At 36.3% G+C, this 13543-nt stretch overlaps 1 protein-coding gene across 1 annotated transcript in view; it reads left to right on the top strand.

Annotated features, from left to right (window-relative positions):
- The window catches only part of SELENOI (selenoprotein I), a 40609-nt gene extending 30078 nt beyond the window's left edge, over positions 1-10531 (top strand). Inside the window, exons 7-10 of the mRNA XM_025984024.2 lie at positions 1015-1063; positions 2424-2604; positions 3637-3819; positions 6068-10531. Of these exons, the coding sequence (XP_025839809.1) occupies positions 1015-1063; positions 2424-2604; positions 3637-3819; positions 6068-6166 (512 nt within the window). The 3' untranslated portion in view covers positions 6167-10531. The remainder of the gene's footprint in view (positions 1-1014; positions 1064-2423; positions 2605-3636; positions 3820-6067) is intronic.
- Positions 10532-13543: the final 3012 nt, after the last annotated feature.

Genomic DNA, 13543 nt, shown 5'->3' with positions numbered 1-13543 from the left:
TCAGAGAGATTGTCTGATTTGCCCAAGAGTACATTACTAGATTTTGGAGTCACCTATAGGAAGCTTGTAGTTAAAGCTATAAGACAGGATTCTCTGAGGGAGAATAGAAGCACAGTGGAATACACAGTTAGGAATATGCAAGAGGCAGAGTTGCCAGGAAAGGACAGCACATGTAATGGTTGGATAACTAACAAGAGCACTGGAATGGATCACAAAGCCAAAGGCAGGAAAGAATTGCAGTTAGTAGAGAGTCATTGGAGTATCATCTCACGTAGAAGTCAAGAGTGAAGAAAGAATGTTGGATTTGATCATTAGGAGAGTTTGGTAAATTCAAGAGTATAGTTTCTGCAGAGGGAAGGCAGAATGAGTATTAAGGAACTGAAGGCCACAGGAAGGTCTGGTGAGTGATAGGGAAGAGCAGAGTAAGATAATACATAGAGTGAGGGCAGCAGAAGCAATAGAAGGGTGTCTTGGGAAGGCTGTCCTTGTTTTTAGGTTTGAGGGGAAAGAACTAATGTATGCTTATGGGTGAAAAATTAAAAATAGGGAGATAAAAATAAGTGGAAATGGGAAACCACAGAAGCCATTAATCATCACCTCTTTCAGTGACTCACACTTGTGCCTTTTACTGCATCCTAGGTACTGTTCCAGGTGTCTTTGTTTGTAGTAACTCATTTAATTCTTAAAACCCTATGGGATCAATCCTATTGTCTCTGTTTTATAAAAGAAGAAATTGAGGCACTGAAAAGTTAATCTGCCTGAAATCACATAACCGTAGGTACAACCAAGATTCAAGCCCAGTCTCAACTGCTGAGCCTCTGCTCTGAATCACCAAGCTGTTTTACCACTCTTCTGGTTGTGAATATTGCTCAGAAGTGTATTTAATTTCATTACAAAAGTAAACCCGAACCTGCGAATTATTGTCTAAAAGTATTAAATATTTTGTATGTATTTGATAATTCTAAAAATCACTCGAATAATAATTGACAGTAATTTAAATATTCTTCCTTTTAGGTTGTGCGTTATGTGTGACTCTTCCAATGAGTTTATTAAACTTTTTCAGGTAAGTATTTGTTAATTGGGCAGGAAATGTGAAAATTGTTACTTAGATGGATTTTAGGATCTGTTTTACTTTTGACATTTGGACATTTTGAAAAGGTCATGAAACCTGTATTTTGAACCTAGAATTGAGGTTAGGATCATTTAAAGTATCTATAGTAGCGGCTGTGAGTCAATTCACCCAGAGCACAAAACTACTCGTTCTTTTGCTATAGTTTTTGGCTCACCAGACAGTCTTCTGTTTGTCATTCTTTTGTGGAGTGAATGGGGAAGGAGTGTGTTCCTGTTGAATATTGATAGGTTTATGTTCTTTTTAGAAATCGATTATAAGTTTTTATAAATTGATTCTGTATAAGTTTAGTCAGCATGATCATAAAATAAAATTTCTGAACTTGTGTAGTTTCAGACCAAACCCTGGATCTGTGCTGACTTTCCAAGTAGCACTATATAAAAATTCCTGCCAGAGGAATGGGGCAGGGATTAGGTAGGAGTTTCCTGGGTGGAGTTTCATTTCCTTGATCTGTACTTCTCCAGCTTTGCTGCCACACTGAATTTACTTAGAGGACCTGAATGTATTTTGGTGTTTCCCTCCTTGGTAATTTTGCTCCCACTTCCCTGTAGTACTGTTTCCTCTGCTTGAAACACTTATACTTCCCACTTCATCCTTCAGCTCTCAGATCTGTCCTACAGAATCCTATCTGTCAAGCCAAGCTCTGTGAATCCTCCCTATTTATGGCAGTTATTCATAGAAAACATAACATTTAAAGCTCTGAAGGCCTTAAAGACATTTTCTCCTTGTCTTCTAAGGATGAGGTCTTGATAGGGTGATATCTTGTGCAAGATCATGTAATCAGTGGCAGAACCAAGACTAGAATTTGGGGCTCTGTTCAGATGGGCAGACATATTGGGAGAGTGTGCCAGAGGCACCTAGAATGCTATGGGCAGGGCAGTCTCAGTGCAGAGCCTTCCACTCTTGGGTTCTCTGTCCCTTTGTATTGTAGTAGAACTTCCTAGTGGTGTTTTGTGTGCATTTTGTTACCCATTTTGAATATAAATCTCACAGAACAAAGATCAAGTTTTATTCATCTTTACATTACAGGGGACTAGGGGTCAGAAGATTTCCATTCTAGTCCTGGCCCTGCCACTTGGTAGCAAGTTATGTAAATTTAAATTCTCACATCATCACTTAGCCTGTCTGCAAAATGGGGTTAAGTAATGCTGATACTATTTGTGCTATGGGATGATTGTGAGTATAAAGTAAGAGAATAAGTGTGAAAATACTTTGAAAACTACAAAATTTACAAATGCAGTGTGAGTTTATATGTAATAATGTTCTTTGTATTACTTGATTTTCTTTTTTTCAGAAGCTATAAAAATAACACCTTGAAACACAATTCAATCTATGAAGCTATGGTTCCCTTTTTTTCTCCATGTTTGCTATTCATTTTGTCTACAGCATGGATCCTTCAGTCGCCTTCAGATATTTTAGAGTTGCATCCTAGAGTATTCTACTTTATGGTTGGAACAGCCTTTGCCAACATAACAGTAAGATTTTTTTCTTTTAAAAGTAATAATATAAGGAATATATGGCAAAATTTGATAATTTGAGAAATGTTATATATTAAACAGATTTTAATTTAAAGATATTTTACGTCAGAAACCTGAAAGAATTATAACCCCAAAGGATATAACATGCTGAATATTATTTTTTCCTTTTTCACATGGCTGCAGATCTAATGATTAATTTAGGGAGGCTGAAACGAGTTTTTGAGAGAAAACATACATGCACACACTTTTAAATTAGCTGATTTTAAAATTAACAGAGTAAAAGCTTTGTAAGAAATAGAACATTTAAAAAAAATGCTTTCTGTACAATGACCCAGCAAGACAGCAGCAGACAGGTAGGAGAGGTCAGGAGTTGAGAAAGATTCTGACAACCAGGGAGCCTGTGCTTTCACTCTAAAAACTTAGTAAGTTTTTACTTTATAACTTAATCACTGAGCTTGTTTCCATGTCTGTAATGTGTTCAATAGCATCACTCCTCTTGATTTCACAGGATTTAAAGATCTAAAAGTATTAATACAGTGTATAAAAAATATATCTAAAGGAGTAAAACTCGATTTGAGTAAGGTTTGGAGGTAAAGGGATCCAGAGAGGTCTTGAGGTGTTAATATGACAATATGACTGAATTGGTCATAGCATTTCCTTATCACCATGAAGAAATTTAGTGGTATGGAGCTATTAAAAAGGCTATTTTGAAATTTTTTTTCAGATATCATAGCATTTTAAAATTGGAAGAAGTTTCTTTTATCTGAACTGTTACCTAGTGGAAAAATGCCTTCTATAGCATCCTTACTAAATTATCTTCCAGCCTCTTCTGACACACACTCTGAGGGTCCATGGTTTTGGAGGTGGAGGCAAAGGTTCAGTTCAGCTCCTGAGCATTTTAGAACTACTGAATTTAATAATATCATGTAACTGTGTTGGCTAAAGTATTTGAATGCTTTTTAAATGTTGGAGTGACTAATTTTGGAAGTGCTTTGCTAATTAATTTTTTTTTTTTTTCCTAATTTCAAGTGTCAGCTGATTGTTTGTCAAATGAGCAGTACCCGGTGCCCAAGTTTGAATTGGTTACTGGTCCCTCTTTTCTTGGTTGTCCTGGTGGTAAACTTTGGAGTATCCTCTTATGTTGAGAGCGTTCTCCTGTATACTTTAACAGCTGTTTTCACTCTGGCCCACATCCATTATGGAGTACAAGTGGTGAGTAATCTAGAGCAAAATTGGTTCCATTTAGTTCTTAGAAGTAGTAGGAAAGGAGGTGAGGGAAAATTTCAAAAGAAAGCTGCTTATTAAAGTAGCCAGAAGAGGGGCACCTGGTTGGCTCAGTGGGTTAAGCGTCTGCCTTCAGCTCAGGCCATGATCGCAGGATCCTGGGCTCAAGCCCCTCATATGCCTCCTTGCTCAACAGGGAGTCTTTCTCCCTCTCCCTCTGCCGTCCACCCTGCTAATGCTCTCTTGCTTATGTGCTGTCTCTCTCTTTCTCTGTCTCTAGTAAATAAATCTTTAAAAAAAAGTACCTGGAAAAATTGGGATATTCTCTATAAAGCTTAGGTAATATCTAGGTACATAATTTCAGATATTGTTTCTCTGATGAATATGTTATAGTATCTACAAATAATTTAAAACCTGGATAATTATGAGGAATTAGTTTTTAAGTAGGTAGAAATGTAAACTGTTTTCTTGGTGTATGGAATTGTAAACTCTTGTATGCTTTCAATTATGTGAGGACCAAATAATCCCATTTGTTGGTGATCTATTTCCATATTTGCTTCTTTAGCTTTAGCGGCACTTTTATAGAGAGAGATACAGAAGAGAATGGATTTAAGAAGTATTTTGCAAAACGTTAATATTCTCTTCTAAAGCAAGAGACTAGTTTTAGGGCAAATGGACTAATTTAGATACAATAAAATGAAAATCAGAACCATGCAGCCTATTTTCTTTTCCTCACAGTTTAACATTCTTTTCTAATTATTTTATATATTTTAGCATGATCTTATAAAAATGATTTTTAATTGTTGTACAGTATTCCATCAAGGAGATTACTTCATTACCCAGTGTACTTAATTATAACCCAGTTATTTTAATCATTTAGGTTGTTTCCAAATTTGCACCATTATAAGTTCAAGTTAGAATGAACAAAATTGAATAATATATTTTTCTTTATTTTCTGAGGGTAGTTTTGTAGCAGTGGGGTTATATAAAAGGGTATTCATGTTTTTGTGGTTCTTAAAATGCTTCTATTTGGGATGCTTGTTTTGAAAGGAACCCTACTGGGACTCAGTTTGAGGAAAAAATGTCTTCTATATTGTCGTACATATTTTTTAAATGAGGGCACCTGTCATGCTTGATAACTACTTTATACTATGTATATGTTGCTAAACTTAGGTTTCTTCCCTTAGGGTTTTCCCCAAAGTAACCTACATTTGTTGGAATACAATAGGTGAAAAAACAAATCCATGATAACTGTGGACTATGACCGGAAGACATAATCCTTTATGTTTTTATTTGTTCATCCTTAACATAAATGCTTTATTTTATATCAACACTCTTAGGCTTTTATCTTTTATTTCGTCAATCTTATGTATGAAGTAGGACAGAGTTGTAAATGTCTTTTATAATTGTGTTAATTTATTATTACCCCTTCAGAAGCATATCTTTAGGAAACTGTACTTAAACCAAAACATTTTTTTTTCTTTTTAATTATAAGAGGAGTACATTTTCACTGTTAAAAACCTGGAAAATACATAAAAGTTATTGGGGAAAAAAATTCCAGGAACATCTTTTTTGTCTGTCTTTGTGCTCTCTTGCCACTTCTGCAACTTCTGACCAGAAGGTAAAACTTGCTAAGCCACACAAAGCATTCACTTGAACTATTGCAATATAAATAGTGGCAATAGAGCTAGGAAGTATCAAATAAATGATGTTTGATAACTGACACATGATCAGGGTCTTGCCTACCCCCTAAGGATACCGAATATGGTATCCTTAATGAATATGGCCTACATCTTTCAAAATGTACAGATCTATTTTTATACTGTTTCATTAAGATTAGGAATGATTACCTAGAAATACTATAAGCAGCTAAATATTGAGTCTATATATGTAAATATTTAACCTATTAGATATTATAAGTCAACTAACCCTATAATTTTTCAGCGGATTTGGGTGTGAATCTGTGTGATCCGGAGGGCTCTGGAAAGACTAGATTTTGGAGTTAGGCAAACTCAGGTTTAAGTCCTAAGCCTCCTAGGGTAGTTCTGGTATTCTGTAGAATTCTATAGCCTTCTGTCTAGCTCTATAGCTATCTTAGTCTAGAAAAACCTCTTCATTATTTCTGCTGAGTTTTGCTCCGTCAGTAAATTGTTGCCTCCAGAGGGTGAATTCTGTGTCCTTTTAAAAAATAATTAGGAATGTATTTGTCACTGCCTCATGTTCTGGTTTTCTATAGGTAAAGCAGCTGAGCAACCATTTTCAGATTTACCCCTTCTCATTGAGGAAACCAAACTCGGATTGACTAGGAATGGAAGAAAAGAATATTGGCCTGTAATCTACAGAAAAAAAGTACTGTAAATAAGATGCTTGTAAATATTTCATCCATCACCATTGAACTAAACTGATGTGCTTAACAGACCTGGGAACTGAAGTGTGTATAGTACTTGGACAGCAGGAGTGATACAAATGACCTGAATTTATGGAATTTTGGACCTACTAACTCCCAACTTATTTTATTTTTATAAAACCATGTGGCATTTTGGTTTAGCATAATGTACTTTAGACCAGCAAAATGTTTCTAGTGATTTTAGCTTCATGAGTCTATAATGTTTTGGTTCATACAGAGTTAAAGATACTTTGTTTTTATTTTTAAAGTCCTCACATTGGTTTAGGAAAACTGGTAACATTAAGAAAACCACAAAATGTTTTCGTATTTGATACTACTTTAGTAGTAGGTCTTTAGCAGTGGAAGTTATCAATAGCCCAAATCTAATATAGGGAAAAGATAAGAGCAAGTCACCTTTAGCAAGAGATGCCAAATGATTGCAGAACTATAATGTACAGTTGCCAAATAGTGGTTTCTCTTTCCCATGGAAATGCCTTTTGTCCTCATGTGCTAAGAGAGCTAGTATATATATTTAGATTCTCTTGTGTTCTGGCTCTCTTTGTTTGGGAGGGATCTTGATAAATGGCTTAATTTTCTTTTAAAGAAAAATATCCGATTGAGACTTAGTAGAGAGTGGGTCATAATTGTAGCTCACCCATTGACATGGTTCATCATTTAAACATGGCGTATTCCCCCTCAGCTGCAAGTTGCTGAGATTTGGTGCCTGCAAACTCTGATTATATGAATGCATGTGACAGTCCCAGTCTTAGGATAATTATTTGTAGGGAACACAGGTGAACTTCCTTAAGAGAGAAATTTTCTTTGGAGTTAGAAGTCTCATGAGCCTCACTATGAATTACTGCTATGAACCTCACTATGAAATTAATTTTCTGATTGTCCTTTTTTTTTTTTAATCCTTTCTCCCTTTTTTTCTTCCATCCATCCATTCATCCATCCATCCGTCCGTCTCTTTTTTGTGGAAGAGAGAGTGCTGTGTTTTTTATTTCATATAGGATAAAGAGGTAGATATTCTTTCTTCCCTAAGTTGCCCACTTCCCCACTTAAAAAAATTTTCTGATATATATGCCTTACTGAGTACCTACTCTCTTTAATATGACTTGGGATAACTTTTTAGGTTTGCTGACAAACATAAAAATCCTTTTGACTTCAGTGTGGTGGTTTTATAGATCACACCTTTTCATGAATGTGGATATTTTATTTCTTTTTGACTTTGTCTCCATTCAGTTTGGTGGTGGTGAAATTTACTTGCTGATTTTCTTTTATTTTCCACTGAATGAAGTTTGTGCTCGAATGAAGAGTGTATCTTAAACCCTTTTTTTTTGGATGGATTGCACTTGGATAAAATAGGCACCACTGTGTTGATATGTAATTAAATTCTTAACCATTATTTATCTACGAATGTGACCATCGTTAAATTTAATTACAATGTATTCTTTTTTGAATTTCAGTCTGCTGCTTTGTAAAAAGAACTATGTAATTGATATTTCAGTTTTTAAATTTGTAAATCCTAATCATTGTCATCCAGGTTACTAGAATTGAGGAGTCAAGGAGCTAACTCATGGTTCTGTATTCATTTTTAAGAACAGTCCGTAAAGATTGAGGTATATTTGGTGATTTTTTTCTGAGACTAAAAATGGTGAGAAATCCATGCTGGAAAATGTGGGTAGTGATTCCATGTTTGTTAATAAATTCCCATCATGGAGGTCAGAGAATGAGCAAATTTAGTATCAGTAACTGTTTTTTTGTAGACCTTGTTCTTTGTCATCTGTAAAATTGAACTGGATCAAGTGGTAATTTGGGCTAGGAACAAAGCTTTGTTTGTTCTAAGGTTTCTCAGCTAATCATTTTACCTTTTTGTTGGCCTTGTACACAAGAATGAGATTAATCTGTGTTATATAAGAAAAGAACTGCAAAATATTTATAAAATGACTGATTTAGACCGCAGGCTTTCTTCACCTTGTACAGTATAGTTAACAAAACAAAACAAAACCTTCCAACATAGGGTCATGTTCTGTACTTCTGGGGCGATTTTACCTCAAAGTGTCTTTCTGTTCTTTTTCTGTTGCATCAAGTTTATTTGAAATTATTTTGTGTCTGTACTTCATGACCTATTTCCCTATAGTAAAAATTATGCCATAGGTTAATTGACACCGTTAGATGAAAGGTGGCTGTCAACAAGGTGAGAGTGAAACTGAGTGAATAACTGTTTCAGAATACTGTGGACTTGTAAATCTTCAGTGGACTGCTGACTTTTTCTTAGGTTAGTCTGCCATCTTGAAGGGCATCTTAAAAGCCCCCATTTGTTGTGTAGTGATATTGCAGCTGAAGCAGGACTTAATTGCAAATAGCTCTGTGTGAATTTGTGTCAAGCCAATTATCATAACATTTCCAAAGCATAAAAGGTATTTCAGGCTTATGCATGATATTTTGGGGTGAGTTTACCTCCCCAGCCTTTCTCCCAACACTGAGCTGCCTTTAAGGGGAGCAGTGGCATGGTTGGTCGTACGTGCATGTTTTCAGTACATTTCAGAATAGAGTGCCTTAGCCAGGCCAGAGGTTTGCTTTGTGTTTCTGCTGACCAAAGTTACCTAGACCTGTGAGAAGTTTCTTGTCAGGTTATGGTATATGAAAAATGTTCTTTCATGCTTGTCAAAACATAATTCCCCTATATTTGAGGGGGGCATGGGATAGAAAAGTCCTTAAAATACCTGGATAGAGTATGTTATTGCTGCCTTTTCTGATCCCTTATTAACATTCATGATCTTTAGTGCATTGCACATTTTAAAATTATCACAGTTTACACTGCCATTCCTCCATTTATACATAATAGATGTAGTTCATGAGTTTTAGTCTCAAGGATAATAGAGTGATTAACTTCCAAATAAAAAGCTAGTCCTTGGCATTTTAATAATATGCTTAAATACTTTTAATGAATTCTAATTTTAAAAAAGCTCCATGCTGATTATGGTCTAGAATGTTCTGGTACTATGACCAATGTGTCATTTATTTTAATATAGAGGTATGGGGAAGAGGAGTATATGTCTAGAGTTGCCCAAATTCTAAATAGGTACCAAGAGAGTATTAATCATGACCAGGAGTCTGGGCTTTGGGGGAATATGCAAAAGAAAAAGCAGGTGTAGGGTCCCCCTGATGGAGAAGGGATCACTTAATGCATAATGCCTGTCGTGCCCAATGATCCTAGTACATACAGTGCAACATTTTAAATTGTCACAATTTAAATGATCATTCTTCCACTAACTTCAAATTCCAATGTAAATTTGAAAGTTTCCTAAGTGTTCAATTTTTAAAGAATTTATTTTGTAGTCGAAAAACATTTGGAATGTACCTTGCTTCCAAAGTAGACTTTGATTCTGTGACATGTGGAAAATAAAGAGAGAAACTGAAGGTATTTGAATCAAAGGCCCCTTTTCCACTTTATATTTTAACTAGAAGCCTGTGTGTAACTCTTCCTTTTTATCCTTCACCTGTCCTCCCTTTTGACTTGCTACCACCTACGACAGAGACTCCCACTTGATTTGCAGCACCTAGATCTGCCACATTCCAATCTCCTTGATTACCTTAGGACTGGGAACATGCCGGAGGGAATAGAGTAAACCCGATGGGCTAGAACCTTTGACTTTGGGTCCCCAAAAAAGCCAAAAACAATTACAGAAGTTTTTGGTTGTGTTGATTCCTATGTTCAGAGTGGCCTTTATCTAGACCTCAGTTCTGGACCCCATTGAATGCTCTATAGATTTCTGAAGTTGGATTAGAATTTTCTTTGTCCTATGAGGTGTCTTTGTAAGGCAGCATGCCCTTTCTTGAGCACCCTGTGGGTGAATAACCTTCCTAAGTTAGCTGCCAGTATAGAACCTTCCAGAAGGAGTTTTAATTAGTATGCTGCATTTGAAGCACTTTGACATGTACATTTTAAGTGACAGTTTTAACAGTAAAACAGTGTTAAACTAATCACTGTGAAACTTGAAAGTGTGATGATGCTCTGTACATTTTAGGAAGCTTAAGTAAATTTCTGATTTTTTCCTTTATTAATTATGTAAGCCGTGTGATTTGTATATTTTACTTTTCATCTTTGACAATGGTACAGATGACTGATAATATTGGCAGGCAGTAATCAGGGTATATGGTAAATCATGGTTGTATAGCCTTTCCAGAGAAAGTAGTAACATGTTACCCTCTTCCTTGTGTGGAGCCACAGGACTGGGATTTATTGGCTAATTCACTGCAGTGTTTCTCACAGTGCAAAATAAACATAACCTAACCTTTTAACCCACATGCCAGTAGTATGCTTTGCTGTTTAATAAACAAATGTGCAAGAGGTAGTAATCTAGCTGATTTGGCGGGGGGGTTGTTTTGAAGCAGGGTCCTGCTCTTAGATCTTAAATGAGCTAATATTTAGGGAAGCAAAAGATGTTCTGCTGTTTATAACCCCTCTCACAGGTGGCCTGAGTGAGGGGGCTGCATTGCATTTGGTCAGAAAGGCCAGGTTCCCAGAAGTGGAAAGGTGGCACTTGGACTGATTTTCTAATATTTTAACAAGGACTTAACTTCTGTAGGAAAGTCCATTTGGGCATAACAGGATTGTCTGGTCTTCTACAGACCGTTCACATTGTTTTACTCTTTGCAGAATCATTTTTAGAAAAGTAGGTTAAATCAGAGTGGTGCTGTTTTTAAAGCTTGTGAATTGGATCATGGCCATATAGTACCTAACACTACATGGGACTTAGAGACAGTATTAAAGATACTGGGACTAGCAGAGCCTGGCTAGCTCAGTTGGTAGAGTGTGTGACCCTTGTTCTCATGATTGTGAGTTTGAGCCCCATGTTGGGTATAAAGATTACTTAAAACAAAACAAAACAACGATACCAGGAATGGCTAAATGCTGGTGATGCCTTATGACTCTTTGGCTAAAGTCTTCTCTTGAGCAGTTTCTATAGGTAATCAGATTAGAATTCATTTTTTTTTTATTAAAACATACACAATTTGCCATGAGTTCTGTATTCTGATATTCTTGATAAGCACTTTTATCTCTAAAGAGTAATTTCTTGACCTTACTTGGAACATGCTTAGTTAGTATTTGATGCTACTAACCTGTTAATGGGAGTCTTCATTTTGCAAGATCTCTGCGTGTTGTGCTTTAAATCTGTTTGAATTACTAGTATCATACAGCATCAGACTTTAACAACTGCTAATAAATCTGCCCACAATATTAACATTGTAGGTTATTTTGTTTAGATAACTTACCCATTGAAAAAAAAAAAATAAAAAAAAAAAAAAAAAAAAAAGATAACTTACCCATTGGCTTTTAAGAGACAAAGTCCCAGCTATGTGTAATGAATGACTTGCTTGTTCCAGAATGTGCCAAGAAAGCAGACTTCAGTATTAAACTCCAAATTTCAATTGTTCTTTTAAAAGTAGCATTACCTCTGGGTAGTGGGGACACAGTGAATGATTGCCCAGGTGCAGACTCCCTACTGCCGACCTTCTTCCCTGCTCCTCCCATCCAACGTGGTAGGTTAAATTTGTAGCTACCTGTAGGAAAAAAAGTTGAGACTTTTCTGAGTAAGGCTTTATTCCCTCTAAGAGAAAGTGACAGGAATCACAGCAAAATCAATTACTGAGTTGTGTAGCTTGGACCTGTTGTAGTTTGCTTTCTGTAGTATTCTGAAACAAAAGGATGACTCCCTTCTCAGGTACCTAGAAACAATACCACTTAAGCAACTGGAATGTGTTTGCAACAACTAGAATATATTAGAGTAGAAGATAAAGGGGAGCACAAAATAGTTTCTTTTCTCTTTCAAGTAGTTTAATTGAGCATATTCATAATTGGTCTGTCTAGAACTTGCTGTGTTCATAGTAAATAATATAGCATTTATTTTTATCTGGTTATGTGTGCCGTGCGTGTATATACATATTTAATATGTACACATATTTTCTGCATTATACGTATGGTACTTTCATATATACATGCAGTCTACTCTTGATTATCTGCAGAATGGTAAGCCATCATTAGATTGTTCTCTTCTTGTTGACCTAGCATGTAGCCCATAACTCTGTGAAGCCTCTACCTTAGCTGGAGCCCCATAGCCTTTCCTATTTGCAGTTCATCTCAATCCCCAAGGAAGGCCCTTGAAATATGTCACTTTCTGTTTCCCTTTCACCAGGAATTGTGAGTGAGAAGGATAGCTGCTTCCACCAGGTTTGAGGCTTCTGGCTCTGAATGATGATGGGGCCCATTCCTGGCCCGAAGGCAGCTCTGGGAACAGTTGTGCTCAGGGGCTTGATGGGGGAAGAAATCTAGCCCTTGCAGAAACGGGGCTTCATAACTCGCTTAAATTCCTTAGCTGCAGTTTTGTGAAGCCTTAGATGATTTGATGCACAGATTACAACTATGCATTTCACTGTTACTTTTGCATCATTGGTATTACTGTGCCCTATTGCTAGCCCAGATAATCAAGATCTGACTGTTTCTTGCCACTGGATTCTGGAAGCCTTGCCCTTTCAACTGGATTTATGTTTATTTCTGCTGCTGTGAACCTCAAAAGTAATGCAGTAGGTTTTAATTTAAAATTGTTTAATTCTATTATTGATAAATATTTATTGTAATAAAAGTAAAGAGTAAATAATTTTTAAATCCTTTTAACTGTTTTCAGATTGTTGTCTTTGTTTTTTCCTTGGTAGGTTTAAGAGGGGAGGGAGCTATGGGCAGAAAAAGAACATCCAGCCACTTGTCTCAGAGTCCTGGATTATTTTAGAGCAAAACATTAAATGATTTTTTGTTTTGTTTGTTTAAACAACAGTCAGCCCAGGGGCACCAGGGTGGCTCAGTTAAGTGTCTGCCTTCAGCTCAGATCCTGATTCCTGTGTGGGTGGAGGCAACCTTCTCAGTGGGGAGTCTGCTTTTCACTTTCCCTCTGCCCTTCTGCCCACAGTGCATGCTCTCTCTCAATTAAGTAAATAAAATCTTAAAAAAAAGAATGACCAGCTGACTTGCTTTTGGGTTTTCTGTAATCCTGTGACTTGTTTCAGAAAGCAAAGTACTAGGCAGGTGGCAGTTAACAGTTGTTCATGGTGTCTTGCTCTTGACTTTGGGTACTGGGCAGTATATAATAATAACTGGGTCACACAGTTTGTAAGATGGTTGTCTCATACCTGAAAACATTTTTGTAGAGAAAAGTGTTAATTTTCCAGGCTAATTCCATAAGAACCTAATGACCCACACTTATTAGTACACTTAATCTTTAGCATATAAATCATAAGCTTTATTGAAAAACCTCATATTTGCTA

This window comes from Vulpes vulpes, chromosome 8, assembly GCF_048418805.1.
Source record: "Vulpes vulpes isolate BD-2025 chromosome 8, VulVul3, whole genome shotgun sequence".
In the NCBI taxonomy this organism is placed as follows: domain Eukaryota; kingdom Metazoa; phylum Chordata; class Mammalia; order Carnivora; family Canidae; genus Vulpes; species Vulpes vulpes.
The sequence above is the reverse complement of the archived record's forward strand: the minus strand, read 5'-3'. Positions and strand labels throughout refer to the sequence as shown.